The 17,344-nt window shown below is 38.1% G+C and overlaps 1 protein-coding gene across 1 annotated transcript in view; it reads right to left on the bottom strand.

The window, feature by feature from the left end:
* Window positions 1-17,344, bottom strand: part of dock10 (dedicator of cytokinesis 10) — a 179,944-nt gene that overhangs the window by 143,260 nt on the left and 19,340 nt on the right. The window contains exon 2 of the mRNA XM_059947468.1: window positions 10,016-10,135. Coding sequence (XP_059803451.1) covers window positions 10,016-10,135 — 120 coding nt within the window. The remainder of the gene's footprint in view (window positions 1-10,015; window positions 10,136-17,344) is intronic.

Below are 17,344 nucleotides of genomic sequence, written 5' to 3'. Positions count from 1 at the left end.
GTCTACATAATCTAGAAATCTCTTTATGTCATCTGCTCTACTCACAATAGTTTGCATCAGCAGCAAATGTAAACATGATCCCCTCCGACAAATCATCAATATTGATCAAGTACCCTGTGGAACGCTGTGGTATCCCACAAGTCACAATCTGACCATTTGAAAGAGGCTCATTTTTTCCCCACTGTTTGCTTTTAATCATTTCTGAATTTTTCAGGTATTTTCCTCCCAAAATTATTTGCTCTAGTTCTGTTCACCATCTGAATGGCATATTATTGAAAAGCTGTCTGAAAATGTAAATTTGATGTCAATTCTCAAAGAACTCCAGTATATTGGACTGTTGTGATTTCCCTTTCATAAGTCTATGCTAGCTTCATTCAGTCCCATTACCCCTTGCAGGTTCTAGCACTTTCTCTGCTAATGATGTTTGGCTAACAGTAGTTCTCAAATTTTCCCCTTCTTCCTTTCTTAAATATTAAATTAGAATGAAAGATACAACAGTTTATCACTCTGAAACATTCATTTGTTTCTCTCATCACATATGTGCCGGATTTGTTGGATTATCATTTTCTATTTTTATTCTCCTCTTGGATTTACTGACCATCCGGAAAAATTTTCATTACATGAGCTATAGAAGTATCAAGAGGAATTGCTTCCTTGTGTAACTGTGCTATCTTTATCTCTGTACATATAGGTTGTTATATTACTTTATTTCTATATTTTTAAATGTAACTCTAATAGCTTCCATGAGGGGAAAAGACCAACCAACAATTAAAAACCAATCAGGCCAGAGAGTGAATTAGGTGTGAATGCAGAAAACGGTCTATATTGATGGAACACATTAAAGGTCAGTAAAAGATAACTGACAGCATTTTCAGAGATCAGATTTCTGTTTAAAACAAGCATTACACAATTTGCATACACAAATCTTAAGTCAAAAGCTCCAGCAGAATATACCCATATTATAGTATTAAATCTAAAATCTGTATTTCCGTAAACAATCATTTCAAAAATAAATTCCTCATGCTGCAGTCTAAGTACTTTGGAATCATTACATTCATTTATTTTCAATCCCTTTTATGCTAAACCATGAGGATAATTTTATTGTTTTAAGAAATTGAGGGAAGATGACATAGCAAATTACATTTTCTGCCTAACACACATTTTATATGGATGAAAAAAAATGAAAATGTGCACTTACACCAAAAGGCTTGTGTGAGTATTGGGCGGGGGAGAGGAGATATCATGGCTGAGAACTGTGATGAAGATGTTAATGTATGCTCAGCATTCAACATTATCATCCCCCTGAAATTCATCATTGAATTCTAAGAACTGTCCTCAAAAGCTCCGTGTGCCAACAGGATACTCTATTTTCTCACTTGCAGTAGCCAGTCAGTACAGATTGGCAATAACATCTCCACTAGAATCACCATCAACACAGGTGCATTTTAAAGTTGTGTGCTGAGCTGCCTACTTTCCAATTGTGTGCCTAAGTACAGCTCCAGTGCTGTATTTAAGTTTGCAGGCAACACCGCTGTGTTGATGAATTGGCATACGGGAGGGAGTTTGATAATCTAATTAAATGGTGCTACAGTAACAACCTCTCACTCAATGTTAAGAAATCCAAAGAGCTGGTTATCGACTATAAACAGAAGAAGCTGGAGACTGACCACACTGACCCTTGCTTCTCCCTTTGACCCTGCCCCTATGTACCTGAACATAACTGAGCATTCATTTCCAATAGCTACTTCACTTCCCCTGTACTCCAGAAAGGTGTGGTTCAGAGTAGAGTTAACAGCATTTAGTGAGATCCGCATACTCTGTAAAACCCAGCTCTGCGGTTCTACATCCTCTTCACTTGCTCAGACCCACTCTGTAAGCATCAGTTCTCATTGCCCATTAACTGCATTAATTCTCCTCATTTATTGTCCTCACTAGGGGATCAGAGGTGGACAGGGACAGTAACTTTAAATTCCTTGGTGTTAAGATCTGTCCTGGGACCAGCATGGAAGTATCATCACAAAGAAGGCACAACAGTGCCTTTACTTTCTTAGAAATTTGCATTGATCTGCTATGTCACCTAAAACTTTGATATACTTCTATCGAAGTACAATGGAAAGTATCCTTTGGGAAGTATCCAGTGGAAAGCATAGCAGTTAGCACAATGCTTCGTAGCACCAGCGATCAGGGTTCAATTCCAGCTGCTATCTGTTAGGGGTGTGCATGTTCTCCCTCTCACCTCATGAGTTTCCTCTGGTGCTCTAGTTTTCTCCCACATTCAAAAGACATGAAGGTTATTAGGTTAATTGTCCACATGGGTTTTATTGGGCAGTGTGGACTCATTACGCCAGAAGGGCCTGTTACCCTGCTGTGTTTCTAAGTAAAACAAAAAACCCTAACTACCATTGAACACACTTACTTGAAGCACTGCTACAAGAAAGCAGTATCCAACATCCAGGCCTTGTTCTCTTCTCGTTACTGCCGTTGGGCAGGAAGTACAGGAACCTTAGGTCCCACACTATTAGGTTCAGGAACAGGTATTACCTTCTGTGAATAACTTCACTCGTCACAACTCTGAACTGATTCCACAACCTACAGGATTGCTTTCAAGGATTTTGCAATGCACAATCTCAGTATTATTTATTTTTTTATTTGCACAGTTTGTCTTATTTGGCACATTAGTTGTTTGTTAGTCTTTATTTATGAATAGTTTATAATAAATTCTATTGTATTTCTTCATTTTCCTATAAATGCCAGCAAGAAAATGAATCTCAATACAGTATATAAAACATGGCTGTATCCATGGGTATTCCTGTATGGTTGAGTGAGCACTAAACTTGAACTTGAACGATAACATATACATACCTTGATGATAAATTTGACTTTCACTTTGAAGTAGTTTAGTGAATTATGACTGAGAAAATGGCATGAATACGCAATGCAAGGAGAAATCTAAAAAGTCAAGTTAAGGTGGGAGAATTACCTTACAGTCCTACCTATTATTTGTCCTCTTTATTATTAAAGCAAAGGATTTGTTCATTACACTTCGATTGTTTTATGAGCAACACAGTAAGTCAAACAGCATCTATAGATAAAAATAAGCAGTCAACATTCAGTTTGAAATATTGACGGTTTATTCCTTTGCAGGCTACTTCAATTGAATTGATTCCACAAGCAACTGAAGGTTCACATTGTATCAAAAGATATGGAACCCAAGAGCATCCTAGCAATCGTAATGAAAACTTGTTGTCTGGAACCAGCCATAACTCTAGGCAATCTGTTTTCTCTACGATTACAACACATGACATGTACCCAGAATTGTGGAAAACTGCACAAGTACAGCCTGACCACAAAAAAAATCCAAACCAGCCAGTTATTTTCATATCATTCTCCGTATAAGCAAATGCAAGGTGGTGGAATCAGAGACAATGCTGTCATAATACAAAGGATATGTTCACTGCTGTTCTATCTAAGTTCTAACAATCAGTGCCAGATTTCATCACAGTCTGGGCCCAAGCATAGTTAAATCACAGATCACAAATGTTATTATCATATTTTAGTCTCCTTAACTAATACAGGTGTTTGCAAATAACATGGGCACATTTCATCCTGAACCATTTCTTCTAATAGTAGTGAATAGCTCATTAGGTAATATTTTGATATTGGTCAATGTAATTTTTAAAACATAAGCCATATCTTCACAAATATTTTTAACTTCAGCTTTCCTTTTGTCTTCTAAACAAAGAAGTAAGTGTGCCAATCATTATTGTAAGTTTTAGACAAAGCCATTCCTCTGAGGATTCCAGTGGTTTGTATTCCAGGTATTTACTAGCATCTTATTCACAGAATTATGGGCTTTGAAGACATTGGGTTTGCTGACCACGAAGTCTTAAACTTGAATGAAGATCTTAAGCGCTACCTGATATGGATAGCTTCTACTGACCATGCATTCCCCCACCCCCCCACCAAGGAGGAGATACTTCCAGCTAACAATTTAAACACAGTTCATTTACTTTCAGTGATACACATTAAAATCCAGACAAAATTGTTAATAAACATTTAAAACTCACACAGATTTTCTATCTTATACAAGGTTTCCAAATTACAGATGATGTATAAAACGCAAAGCAGTTCCAAAACTGAGATAGAATTTCTACAAGTTAAAAAGACATACCAACATGTTGCAGATGAATGAATCACCTATCACAGAAAAGAAGACCGAAAGAAGTTGCAGAAGGTTGTAAATCTAGTCAACTCCATCTTGAGTACTAGCCAACAAAGTACCCAGGACATCTTTAGGGAGCGGTGTCTCAGAAAGGCAGTGTCCATTATTAAGGACCCCCAGCATCCAGGACGTGCCCTTTTCTCACTGTTACCATCAGGTAGGAGGTACAGAAGCCTGAAGGAACACACTCATCTTTCTGTAATTTTCTTAATTTTTTTGACCATTCCTAGCAAGCCTACAGCTCTTTATAACAAAAACATGTATATTGTTTTTGTGAGGTGATTTCACAAGCATGTGAATTTTTTAGATACCTTTTCATACATGTACGTGGCCTAAAAGCTTCTTTTGACAGTGTTCCCAGATACACACAAGTAATGCTGTGAACCCTCCAACTGCTAATAGATTAGCTATTTGACGTGCTAAGTGTTAGTATCAATCTAATCTTCAAGCTTCCTTGAACTAAATACTTAGCCAGCAGTGTCCGGTTTGGAACATTTCACTGAACGTAACTCCATTATCTGACACTGCAACTGGTCCTGTGCTATGCCCAAAATCCTGTGCTCTACATACACTGCTGTTTGTTTGAAAAGCTGTCCTTTTAACTTCAGACTGACTATTTCTTGTAATTTACATTAAGAACTGAAGAGTGGCTCACGTTTATGACAAGAAGCTGAACATAGCATATTGGATGGAAGTCTAACTTACTCCAGAACAACTCTTTGATCTCTACAAGTGTCACCTGCTACGTTAGAAAGCTGCGCTTGAGAAAAAAAAAAGCACTGTGGCCCAGGATAGTGAACATCCATGGCAGGGCACCTTTGCAGAATAGGAATTTCTAGCCATATTGAGTGTTTCAATTCATATCTTGATTGAAATGGCAGCTAATTCAAGTATCAGTGCTTGTGAGTACATCACAGTTAAAAGCCAACATTCACTGAATTTAAATAATCTGTACAATACGGCATTCATTTCTTGTTGGGATTCAACCATATTAATTCCCTTCCATTGAAAAGGGAAATACCTCTCTTACACTTAAAGCATTCAATCCCTGCACTTGAAAACAGGCTTAAGTTAGGGTCAAGCAAAAATCAATTAACTCCTGGGCCTCTTTACACCAAAGGGAAATGTTACTCTGGTATTCAGTAATAGTAATAATATTTTTACAAATGTAGAAACAGAAGAAAAGCAGCAGCCCTATGCCAGTCAGTCCTTCAAGCTTATTCTGCTAATCATAGCAGATCCTTTGTCTGAATACCACACTCCCACTCTCCCCTGAAATTTCTTGAGACCTTTCATGCCTGGAAATCTATTACCTTAGATATATTAAGTGACTTGGCTGGTACAGCTTCTGGGGTAGAAAATTCCACAAGTTCACCATGCTCCCAGAGAAGAAACCTCTTCTCACCCCTGTGTCTTGCTCAATATCTTGAAAGTGTGAGTTGCGACTTAGACAGCCCCAGCCAAAGGAAATATCTTTCCTGCATGCATGATGTCAAGACCTGTCAGAAGCTGATGTACTTCAATAAAATTTGCTTGACTTCAAAAATATAGTGGATTCAAAGCCAAGGGGTAGTTGACCTAATCTCTCCTCATACATGTGCAGAGACAAAAGGAATATCTGTGATTGTGTAAGAGACCAGGGTTGTCTAGCCGATGCAAATTTTTTAATACTATTGAAGAGGAAGAAATGAAATCAATTAATTATAGCTGATTAGTCTGGAAGAGTTTCAATTTAAAAAGGTGATTGAGAACAGCTTGAGAGAGGGGAAAAATCAGTTTACTAGAATTATGAGATGCAGAGCACAATGTTTGCTGGAAAACATAAATAAAAGTGGATGCTAGCATCTGAGGGGAGATAGGATACTGAGTCAATGTTACAGTGGATGATTTCATGTCAAAAGCAGCCAGTTCTGCTACAGAACAGGGAAAGCTTGTTACCAAATTCAGTACTATGTCTCAAGAACAGAAGTTCAGGTGCTACTAAAACAGTGGAGAAAATCAGTGATAGAGAAGTTGTATAGGAAATGGGAAGGAGAGTTAGACAGCTATAAGTTCAGGGCATCGTGGCAGCCTGAAAAATAGTTCTGCGTTTGGTTCCACCAGTGCAAATATGACACACTGTAAAGACAGAATGCCAAACAATAAATTAGAAAAGGAGCAAGTGTATTCCTGCTTCAGTGGTAAGGACTATTTGTGCCCCTGCTAATGGAAAGGGGGAGTAAATTACCCTTACTGTGGAGAAAGTGCTATGGGAAGCAAAAATGAACCAAGGAGTTGTGGCGAAAAACATCCCTTCAGAAAATGTTGAAAACATTCGGCAGAAGAAACCATATCATCCACATCAACAGCATATCACCAGGGCAACCTTGATCTTGCAGCATCACTAAGATTCCACTTGCTTATACGTTCCTCCCCCGTCCTCTCTTCAAATTAAAACTAACTTATTTACCCTCTATCTCAGTTCTTACAAAAGTTATTTCACCTGAAATATTGACTTGTTCCTCTTTCTCCAGATGCTGCAAGATCTGCTGCATTGTTCCAGCATTTTCTGGCAGTATTTCAGACAACTACAGTTTTAATTTGATTCTCATTTATAAATGGGAAGACGTATCTGGTGGGAGAACCTCTGTGAAGGTGGTGAAAATTAAAAGGGCTATTCCATTGACTACGAAGATACAAGAAGCTGAAATTTGGAGTAGTAAACCATCATAGAATCACAGAGATATGCAGCACGGTAGAAGGACCCCTCAGCTCAACTTGTCCATGCGACCAAGATGTTTATCCAAGTTAGTCCCATTTGCCTAAAGAATTTGGACTACACAGGTTTCCCCCGCTATAGGAAAGTAGTGTTCCTATGAAACCTTTTGTAAGCCGAAATGGCATAAAGCGAAGAAGCAATTACCATGAATTTATATGGGAAAAATTTTTGAGTGTTCCTAGACCAAAAAAATAACCTACCAAATCATACCAAATAGCACATAAAACCTAAAAAAAATGGCATGTATACGCATGTGCACACACCTGCCCGCGCAAGTCTTCACGGTCATGTCAATCTTCCTTGGGGTAAAGACAAGTTTAAAGCAGGCACCTTTTTTCTACAAAATGTAGAAATAATGTATGTACAGTGTAGTTTCACTTACCAGAATCAGGAAGATTTAGCCAAAAACTGATTTGTAGAAAAATCTCTGCAAACATGTGCACACACCTGCCCATGCAAAGCTTCACGGGCATGGTAGTCCTTCTTGTTTAAAAGGTGCCTTTTTTTTTTAAAAGCAAAATTCTCTTCGGATTTTTTTCGGTTCATGAAAACAGGTACTAATGTAGGTCTTTCATAAAAGCAAAGTGGCGTAAAGCGAACTTTCGTACAGCGGGGGACACATGTATCCTTTTAAACCTTTTCGATTCAAGTGTTTTTAAACATTGTAATTGTACTGCTTTCTCTAGCAGCTCATTGCATGGACACTGCCCCCCCCCCCACTCTCTGTGAGAAAATGATACCTCTATTGTCCCTTTTAAATCTTTCACCTTGTACCTTATATCTAGGTCCTCTACTCTGGAAAAAACTCAATGGCCATTCAATTATCAATGACCCTCATGATTTTATAGACTTCTGAAAGGTCACCACTTAGCCTCCAGTGCTCCAGGAAGAAAAAAGTCTTAGCCTCTCCAGCCTTTCCTTATGCCTCAAACCTTCCCCTCCTGGTAGCATCTTTTTAACTCTTTTCTACACTCTTTCTGGCAAAATCCTTTCTATAGATGGGCAACGAGAACTGTACACAATACTTCAAGTATTGTCTCAACAACAATGTGTAGAATTGCAACATGATGTCTCAACTTCTGTACTCAATTTATTGACTGATGAAGACAATGTTGGCAAACACTTCCTCTAACATGCTATCTACCTGTGTCACCACTATCGGGGAACTACAGTACGCACCTGTAATCCTATGAATCTTTGTTCTACAACATTCTCCAGGGACTTAACTATTTACTATGGAAGTTTAACTACCAAAATGCAAAACTTCACATTAGTCTGAGTTGGATTCCATTAGCTATTCCTCGCACAATTCTCCAGTTAATCAATTTTGCTGTTATCCGTGAAGTTACCAACCACACTAACAGCATTTTCATCCATATCATTAATATCAGTAGCAGTTAACAGTGGTCCCAGCACCTATTTCTCTGACATACCACTGGTCACAGTTGTCCACTATGAGTAACAGTTCTCCACGACCATCACCTCTTCCCACTAAGTGATTGCTGTATTCAATTAGCTAGCTCATCCTGAATCCCCTACAATCTACCCTTTCAGATTCACCTACCACATGGAACCAAGTGAAAGGCTTTGCTGAAGTCTATGTAGACAATGTCCATCACCCTGCCCTAGTCAATCCTCACCAATACCTCTGGAAAAAGCTCAATAAATCTGTGAGACAAGATTTCCCACTCACAATCCTTGCAGTTCCAAATGTTGGTAGATCCTACCCTCAGAATCCCCTCCAGTAACTTTAAAAAGGTAGCCAGTGGATATCCTTCCCCACGTTTTTAAAGTTACACCTACTATCCACACATTTTACCCACTGGATTCCCTCACTTGCCTGGTTCCAATACCTCTCCTTTTATGTTTGTCATAAACAGCCCCCTTACTTATCAGATTCCAGCTTTAGCAGCCTTTGTTTTCCTGTTTATCATCCTCTTAACCTTCTTCACCATTACTCTCCCCTTCCCTCACATGGCATTATCTGCTATATTTTTCTTTCTCTGCTTCCACCTATTATCCACCTGCTTCCATCTCCCAATTCCACCCTCCCACTCCTTTATCTTGCTCTATCTGCCCATCATTATTTATCCCTCCTCTGTCCACTCCATCCAATAAACACCTACTTGCCCCTGTCTCACACTTCCCTCTCTTCTCTTTATAGTGGCTACTTGCCATCGCCATTCAGATCTAATGCAGGGTTCCCAACAGTCCCCCCCACACCCCCTCTCCACAGAATCTGCTCGACTTGTTGAGTTCTTCCAGCAGATTGTTCCAGTGATTATAAAGGTTGGTAAGTTAAAAGCTGAGGGCCTCTTGATCTGGCTAAGACGAGAGACTGAGAACAGAATTTTAAGAAATAGAGATATGGTCGAGAGCAACGGTAACTATGGTAGAGGGAAGGAACGGTTAATGAAATTGTGAGAGATCTCTTAAGCACTGATGTAGATCAGAACAAATGTCACAGGGAAACTAGGAGGATGGGATGGAATCCTACAGAAATTACTGACTGAAACATTTCACTTTAAGCTTCATAGATACTGCCTGACCTGCTGAATATCTACTGTGTTTTCTCTTTTCATCACTGAATTAAACAATTTTATTTGCACTTACCTGATGTTTAAGAACTTTATTGCACAACTGAAGTAAAACAGTGTCATGTGTGCATGACAGGATTTGTATGAGTACCACATTCAGAATAAACATTCACTTCAGTCCACCCACAACCAATCATCATAGCAGTACAATTAGTTATCCGCATAAATTGGTAGTGTGGTCAAGAAAGAAAAGAAACAGATACGGTAATGTATTATCAGTAAGAACAAGGCTAAAGACAAAAGCTGATATTTTAAAATTTAAAAAAAAACATTGACACAAACTAAGAGTTTTCATGAGTAGCGTAGTGAAACTATCTTTACAGGAAACGAGTCTGGTCTTACGTTGCAGCTACTGTGAATCCTAATACTATTTTTTTTTACACTCAATGAACAGCTGAGCTTGAACAAAAACATTTCAGATATAAAAGACTTTCTTACCGAGAAATCATTTTCTGGAAAGAGCAACATATCTTTGAGGGGGTGATCTTGAATTTGGCTCTCAAGTTCTTCAATCACTGCCTCATATTCTAGTGGTTCAACGATTTTTGGCTTTTCTTGCTTCAAGAAAAAAAAATTAAAACGTATTAGTCCATCTGCATTTAGATACTGTAAACTCCACACAAAACTCTAAAATACAGTAAACAGCTGTCAGTACATATCAATGTACTCACTCATCTCTATCTCAATTATTTTTGTTGCACTTATTCCAGCATATTTTAATTTTTTTTATGATCATGTTTTGAGGACACCATCTCATAAATTAACATCACCAGCTGACACATCTCATTTCTTCTCACTCTCAGAACAATACCAAATTTCTGAAGTCAACAATTCTTGCATTTGAATGAATACTCACATAATCTGCCTCAGCACAACAATACACCCAAACACAGGGCTAATATATTGACAACTGGCATCAATATCTGTAAAACTCATTAAAACTGTCAATCTGGATTGCCAGCAAAGGCTGGACGAATACCTGGAGGTCTCATCATGTTACCTGCCACCACCAACTACCCTATTCTGTGTTCACAGATTATCTGCTACTACAATCTTGCTATTTATCATTCGAAATGGAACCATTGATTTGGAGGTGATCTGAAGTGCTCAGTTTTCATGATGTGAACTTCACTAGCAAGGCTAGCATTTATTGCTCTTCCAATTACTTCTACTGTCTTTCCACTGTTCTCTCTATAATTATTTCAAGGATTATTATGGGTGGAAACCAGAAGCCTCTGAACCTAAGAGTACATTTTATTGTAGGCAAACCACCACTACCTACACCAGGGGTCGGCAATGTTTACCACTGAAAGAGCCAATATGGACCCATTTCCCACAGAAAAGAAAACACTGGGAGCCACAAAACCCATTTGACATTTAAAATGAAATAACACTGCATACAATGGTTTTTTTTGCCTTTATGCTATGTATAAACAAACTATAATGTGTTGCATTTATGAAATTGATGAACTCCTGCAGAGAAAATGAAATTACATTTCTGCATTCAACAAAAACATTTTGAACTCCGAAAAAAAGATGTTGGGTTGAAGGTTACTCCATAGTTAGCCTACCTTGGATCGAAGAATTAAAAGAAAGCGCGCATTGGCGGGTGTCAGGCATTGGCAGTGGTGATGTATATTAATAGCGATAAAAAACACGTTGTAGCGGTGTAGCGCTATACGCAGCGCTAAAATAAAGACACTGCAGTCAAAGGTAACTTTATTTGAACTAAACAGCCTTGATTTAAAGCCTCCCTCAACCCGTCCCCGTGGGCGCGGATGCTCCAAAAGACATGTACTCACAAACCCCCGTAGTCTATCTCCCTTAGCCAGAACGGTGGCTAATTGTGAGCCGGTTCGGATGTGCCAGGAAATGGGGTCTCCACAACATTTTTAGATTGTACAAGATCACCATAATCTTCAAATTTCGAAATACATTTCAAAAGCTAACAAACCACAGGGAGCCGCAGCACAGAGATGAAAGAGCCGCGGGTTGCTGACCCCTGACCTACACTATCTGTGCTTAAGTCACACATAGTATAATGCGATTCCCTCACACATGACTCAATTATATGCTTACCTATCATAATCCACAGAAATTAGACATTATACTTCCTGATTCTACACTAATAACAAAGGCTTCATAACACTGGTCAATGAAAATAAAAAGATTTTTCTTCCCCTGTGGCCTTGAGATATTCATGCCAAGGTATTTACAGAACTGGACAAGAGATTTATCTTTGTTTGGCAATACCCACGGCAAGTTATATGAATAACTTGATTCCAGTTCGGTGCTCAAGCTGAAGATTATTTTCCACTGGGGCATTATAGCATAGACTGTAACAGAACGGGAAATCTTCCTAAGGCTACATTTGACTTTAAAGCATTGTAAAACGGAAACAGACATCCAACTCTCAAAGTTTTGTGCCTACTCTACATGCTCCAGTGATTAGTGGATTATTAGAACTAATGAAAGAATGGTGCTGCCAGCTATACTTCCTGTGAAATCAAGAACATTGGCTGACTAACTACAGTAACCATAACAACAATGCTGTGCATCTATGAACATATCATCTTTGGAATATTCTATCTTGTATCTAGGGTTCTGCCTGGGGATCAAATAACTGCCATAAGTGTTAAAATAAGAATTCTTCCAAACGTGCCTGTTACTTACTGATGAAAAGAAGCTTTTCAACATTTTCACATAAACCTACTTTGTTTAGCAACATGCTTTTTTTAATATAGTTTCACATGCTTTTGCATACAGTATTTTAATGCTGTTAGAAGATAAACCATATTATCTGCAGGTTGAAATTTTGCCTGTCCACAAATCTTCAATTCTGAAAAATGACTCTCAATAATCCAGAGATTAAAAATTTAACACTTGTATATGAAGCTTTATGAATTTAAATAGGTCATAGCAATAGATACACAATGTTTCAATAGTGAAATGGCAATGTTCGCTTGAGGAATGATGTAGGCAATCATAATTAATTAAATAACTGTGAATGTAACTACTTAAGTAATACTGAAAAGAAAATCTGTAAACACAAAACATGAATAATTCTCTAAAGAACACAAATGTTTATCTTCATCGGTAAAAAGATGTGGCAACCCAAAGAATTGGGATTATAATGAAACCAGCAAAAATGTTGTTACTCAGCACTCGCATGAACAAAACTGTGTATATTGAAAATATTCCAGCTTTTCATTTGCATCACTACACTGAAAGCTGGACATTGTATGACACAGGCTTCAAAAGAATTTTATTTATTCATTTATTTATTTATTTATTGAGATACAGCACAGAGAAGGCCCTTCTGGCCCTTTGAGCCACGTGGCCTAGCAACCCACCAATTTAATGCTAGCCTCATCACCGGATAATTTACAACGACCAATTAACCTACCAACCATTTCATCTTTGGACTGTGGCAGGAAGCACACATGGTGACAGAACTTGTAAACCTGGATTGAAGGTACTGTAAAGCTTTGTGCTAACCACTACATAACTGCACTGTCTCAATTTTGTTTTAGAAAATTTTTACCTGGTTGATAGTATATTATTAAGGAGAATGCATTTTGTGTTTTTGGAGTATTACTTACTTTTAGTATCTGTAACTACAATACTATATTGCTGTGATGACAAAAAAGTAACGCATTTGCATCCTCAAATATTAAATAGTAATAAAGTGAACTTCTATTCATTTGTTCTCACGGAACTAACTAAGTCAATCACTTCTCCAAATAGCCACTTTCCAAGTATGTGGCGTTCAAAGGCATTGAATTCCCTCCACATTCTGGGGATCTCATTTAACGGTAAAATTAACTGGACCATCCAAAGGCCAGTGGTTGGTGGTTAAGCTTTCTGTGACAAATGATTCATCATTCAATTCTCCAAAGCACTTCCATTATCTATTAAGCAGAACATGATGGACTTTTCGCCATTTCCCAGATGAGTGTAACCTCAGCTGTCAAAAAGCTGACAACATCTAGAACAATGCAGTCTACATAATTTGGTACACATTCATCTGCCAGAACCTTTACCATTTCTACCTTTTGAAACAACACAGCTGCAGGGCTTGAAATGCCTTGCCAAGCACCTTTTTTCATATCAAGTCAGCACCCAGAACAACAAGAGCAAGATCTACAGTTCCAACCTCCACACTATCTTGCCAGGACATGAGGGACTATGTTGTTTGGAGAGGTTGGACAGACTATTACGTTTTTCCTCAGAGTGTAGACTGAAAGGTGATCTTGCAGAGGTGCATAAAATAATGAGGTCTCACTCTTTTCCTCAGAGTTGTGGAATCATCAACTAGAGGCCATAGGTTTAAGAAAAGAGGGAGCAGATTTAGTAGGAATGAGAAGGGCAATGCCTTCACACAGAGTATGATGTGTATATGGAACAGACTTCCAAATGAAGTGTTGGGGCAGATACAATTAAAACTTTTAAAAGATAGATGGACAAGTACATGGATAGGAAAGGTTTAGCAGTTTATGGGCTGAGTACAGGGAAGTGGCTGACAAGGTTGGATGAGCAGCTTAGCTGGTATAGACCTGTTGGGCTGAAGAGCCTCCTTTCATGTTGTATGACTCAATTATTCCATAATATTGCATAAGCCTTGCATTCTCATTAAAATATTTCACAGACCGCCTGTTATCATTTTTTTTGAAAATAGTATCTTCTAGTCATATCTCACAATACTCAGCACTGAACTTCATCTGACATGAATTCACTATTGCACAAGTCTGGGGTTTTTGGAAGTCTAGTGATATAAGATGTTAAGATATAGGAGCGGAATTAGGCCATTTGACACATTGAGTCTGCTCTGCCATTTCATCATGCCTGATCCATTTTTCCTCTCAGCCCATTTCTTGCCTTCCCTCCATATCTCCTCATACCTTGACAAATTAAACTTCTATCAACCTCTACCTTAAATATACATAAAGACTTGGCCTCCACAGCTGCCTGTGGCAATGAATTTCACAGATACACTACTCTCTGGTTAAAGAAATTCCTCCTCATCTCCGTTCTAAAAGGATGCCCCTCTACCTTGAGGCCGTGTCCTTTGGTCTTAGACACTCCCACCACAGGAAACATCCTTTCCACATCCACTCTATCAAGTCCTTTCACCATATGATAGATTTTAATTAAGTTACCCCTCATTCTCCTATATTCCAGTACATACAGGCCAGAGCCATCAAATCTTTTCATATGACAAGCCATTCAATCTAAGAATCATATTCATGAACCTCCTTTAACCCTTCTCCAGTTTCAGCACATCCTTTTTTAAGATAATGGGCCCAAAACTGGTCATAATACGCCCCCCCTCTTTATTCTTTTGAACCTCTAAACTTTGTTGGATTTGTATCGAAATAGCTACTGCTCCATTTAGTCACCAGGCTTCAGTTTTGCAAAACCAAAGCCTAATATATGCTCCTTTATGAAATGCCTTTGCAAAGTACCACTTGCAGTCTGTTTTAATTAAATGCATACACTCATTCACCCTTTCTATTACTTCATTAGATGTCACCTTACGTTAACATATGCTTTCTGATTCACCAGCCAGTCTAAGTTTAATCAAATAACTGCTAACCTTCTCCCAAAATCATGTTTCCAAAAGTTTTATTTCACAACTGACATTCGGAGATCTGATCCACAATTATTAATTTAATCTTTTCTTGAATAAGTACGCAACACTTAAAACAATACTTGTCCTCCTGAGATATTTTACTGTTGATGATACACTGAAATAAATTTAGGGATAAAACCGCCAATAAAATTTGGCAGGTTTGGTTATCAAATTCAGTCTATCAAACTTATACTGTGCAAACTCAGCTAATCACTAGCATAACCCAATTGCACCACAAATGCTGAAGGTATATGTTGATATACTCAGGTACTGTATATCCAATGCTCATGTAAACACAACTTCTACTTATGCTGAAATGGTTGAAAACATATATATATATATACATCTTTCTTTGGAAGTTAACAGCATGCATGTTTAAAGATAAAATCCTGTAAATGAAATTCATCAACAAATTTCCATATTTACTGGAAAGCTGCAGCATGCAAAGTAATTATCAAAGGTAAACGAGCAAGCACGTAAAGCTTGCTCAGGTCAGAATGTGGAAGCATGCATTTTTACAACCAATAAGAATAGAAAAAACAACCAAACAGAAAGCTGTGAAAGAGACAGGATGTGGAATGAGTGGTTTTATTCAGAATTCATAAAATACTAGTCTACTTTACAATGATTTGAGAGTATTTTAATAGGTAATTTGTGGGGGAACTTTAATCAAGGAGAAGCACGGTTTCATCACTTGTCATGCATAGAATAATTTTACCCCATTATCTCTTAAGTTCAGATATATTCTCATGTCTCTCGACTAATTCATGCCTGCCAGATATGCAGGTCCGAAAGGCAACTTAAGCATGAACAGAACCTTCCTGTTACTGACAAGTAGCAATGCACAATGTGATGATTATAAACCCCAAGTCATTTTCTGTGTATCTATGTGGTTGTGGTCTCAAGTAATGCAATACAGAAACACAGGTCGGAAAATGGCAGGGCTGGGTAGGAATGTGATGACTTACAGCACACAGATATTCAGCATGTAATTGTGGTTCACACAGCTCAGCTCTTGGAGTCCACTTACCCCCTAAAACATTTTGCTACTAATTGAAGATCTCCAGTAAATTGTATCAGCTGAATCAGAGGACGTGCTATTTCATGAGTTAATGCAACTGGCCAGGTTGGTATCAGGTTTTAGAAATACATAAGCAAAATAGTGAAGATGTTGGAAATGCAGAATAAAAGCAATACATAGCAACACACAAAAAATGCTGGAGAAACTCAGCAGGTCCAGTAGTATCTATGGAGATAAATGAACAGTCAACCTTTCGGGCCAAGACTCTTCTTCAGGACTGGACAGGCAGAGGGAACATGCCAGAATAATAATAAGAAAAACATAAATTAGCTGAGTGCCACGAAAAAATATCATAAGTTAAAAAATAATGGAATAATCACATGTTAAGTGATAAACCAGTGCATCACTCTCAGATCATTGATAATGTAAACTAGCATTTCATGAATTCTGCTTAAACCACTCATTCTGCATCCTGTGTCTATACAAGATGGAAATGATCTTTAGGTGAGGTAATATCTGTTGAGGAAAAGAATTAACATTTCAGCCCAGTGCCTTTTCTTCAGAGCATACAAACCAGAAATGGATTAATATAATTTCCCTCTCTGTTGGTGGGAAGTAAGAATATAATGAAAACATGTGATATGATATCGTCAGTCACATGACACCAAGTGATATCATATGAAAGCAGAAGCAGCTGCACACAAACACAATTCATTGCTATAACAGCAAGCATTCAGAGAATTAGGGAAAGGAAGCAGAAAGCAATGACCCCAACTTCTGTGTGAAATTCCAGCATCTCGGTGCTGATCTGCCTTCCTTGTACACATACCACCATTCTTCATGTTCCTTTCCTTGATGGTGCTCTGACATTCCCCAATACTTACACTGGAGAATCCATATGAGGAACCTATGCCTTCGGAAATACACATCCATTAACCTGCATGCTGAAAAGGTGAAAGCTCAGTACAGCGTGTGTTCATATCTAGAATCTGGAGTGGAGATTGGAGTAGAGTAGTACAGGAGTAAATTGCTCTAGAGTAATCTCGCATTTGAATGAATGAATGAATGAATGAATTTATTTCGGTCAGTACAAACATAACAAAAAGCATCATTT

Source organism: Hypanus sabinus, chromosome 2 (genome assembly GCF_030144855.1).
Source record: "Hypanus sabinus isolate sHypSab1 chromosome 2, sHypSab1.hap1, whole genome shotgun sequence".
NCBI lineage: Eukaryota > Metazoa > Chordata > Chondrichthyes > Myliobatiformes > Dasyatidae > Hypanus > Hypanus sabinus.
Note: the sequence above shows the minus strand (reverse complement) of the source record. Positions and strands in the feature narration are given on the sequence as shown.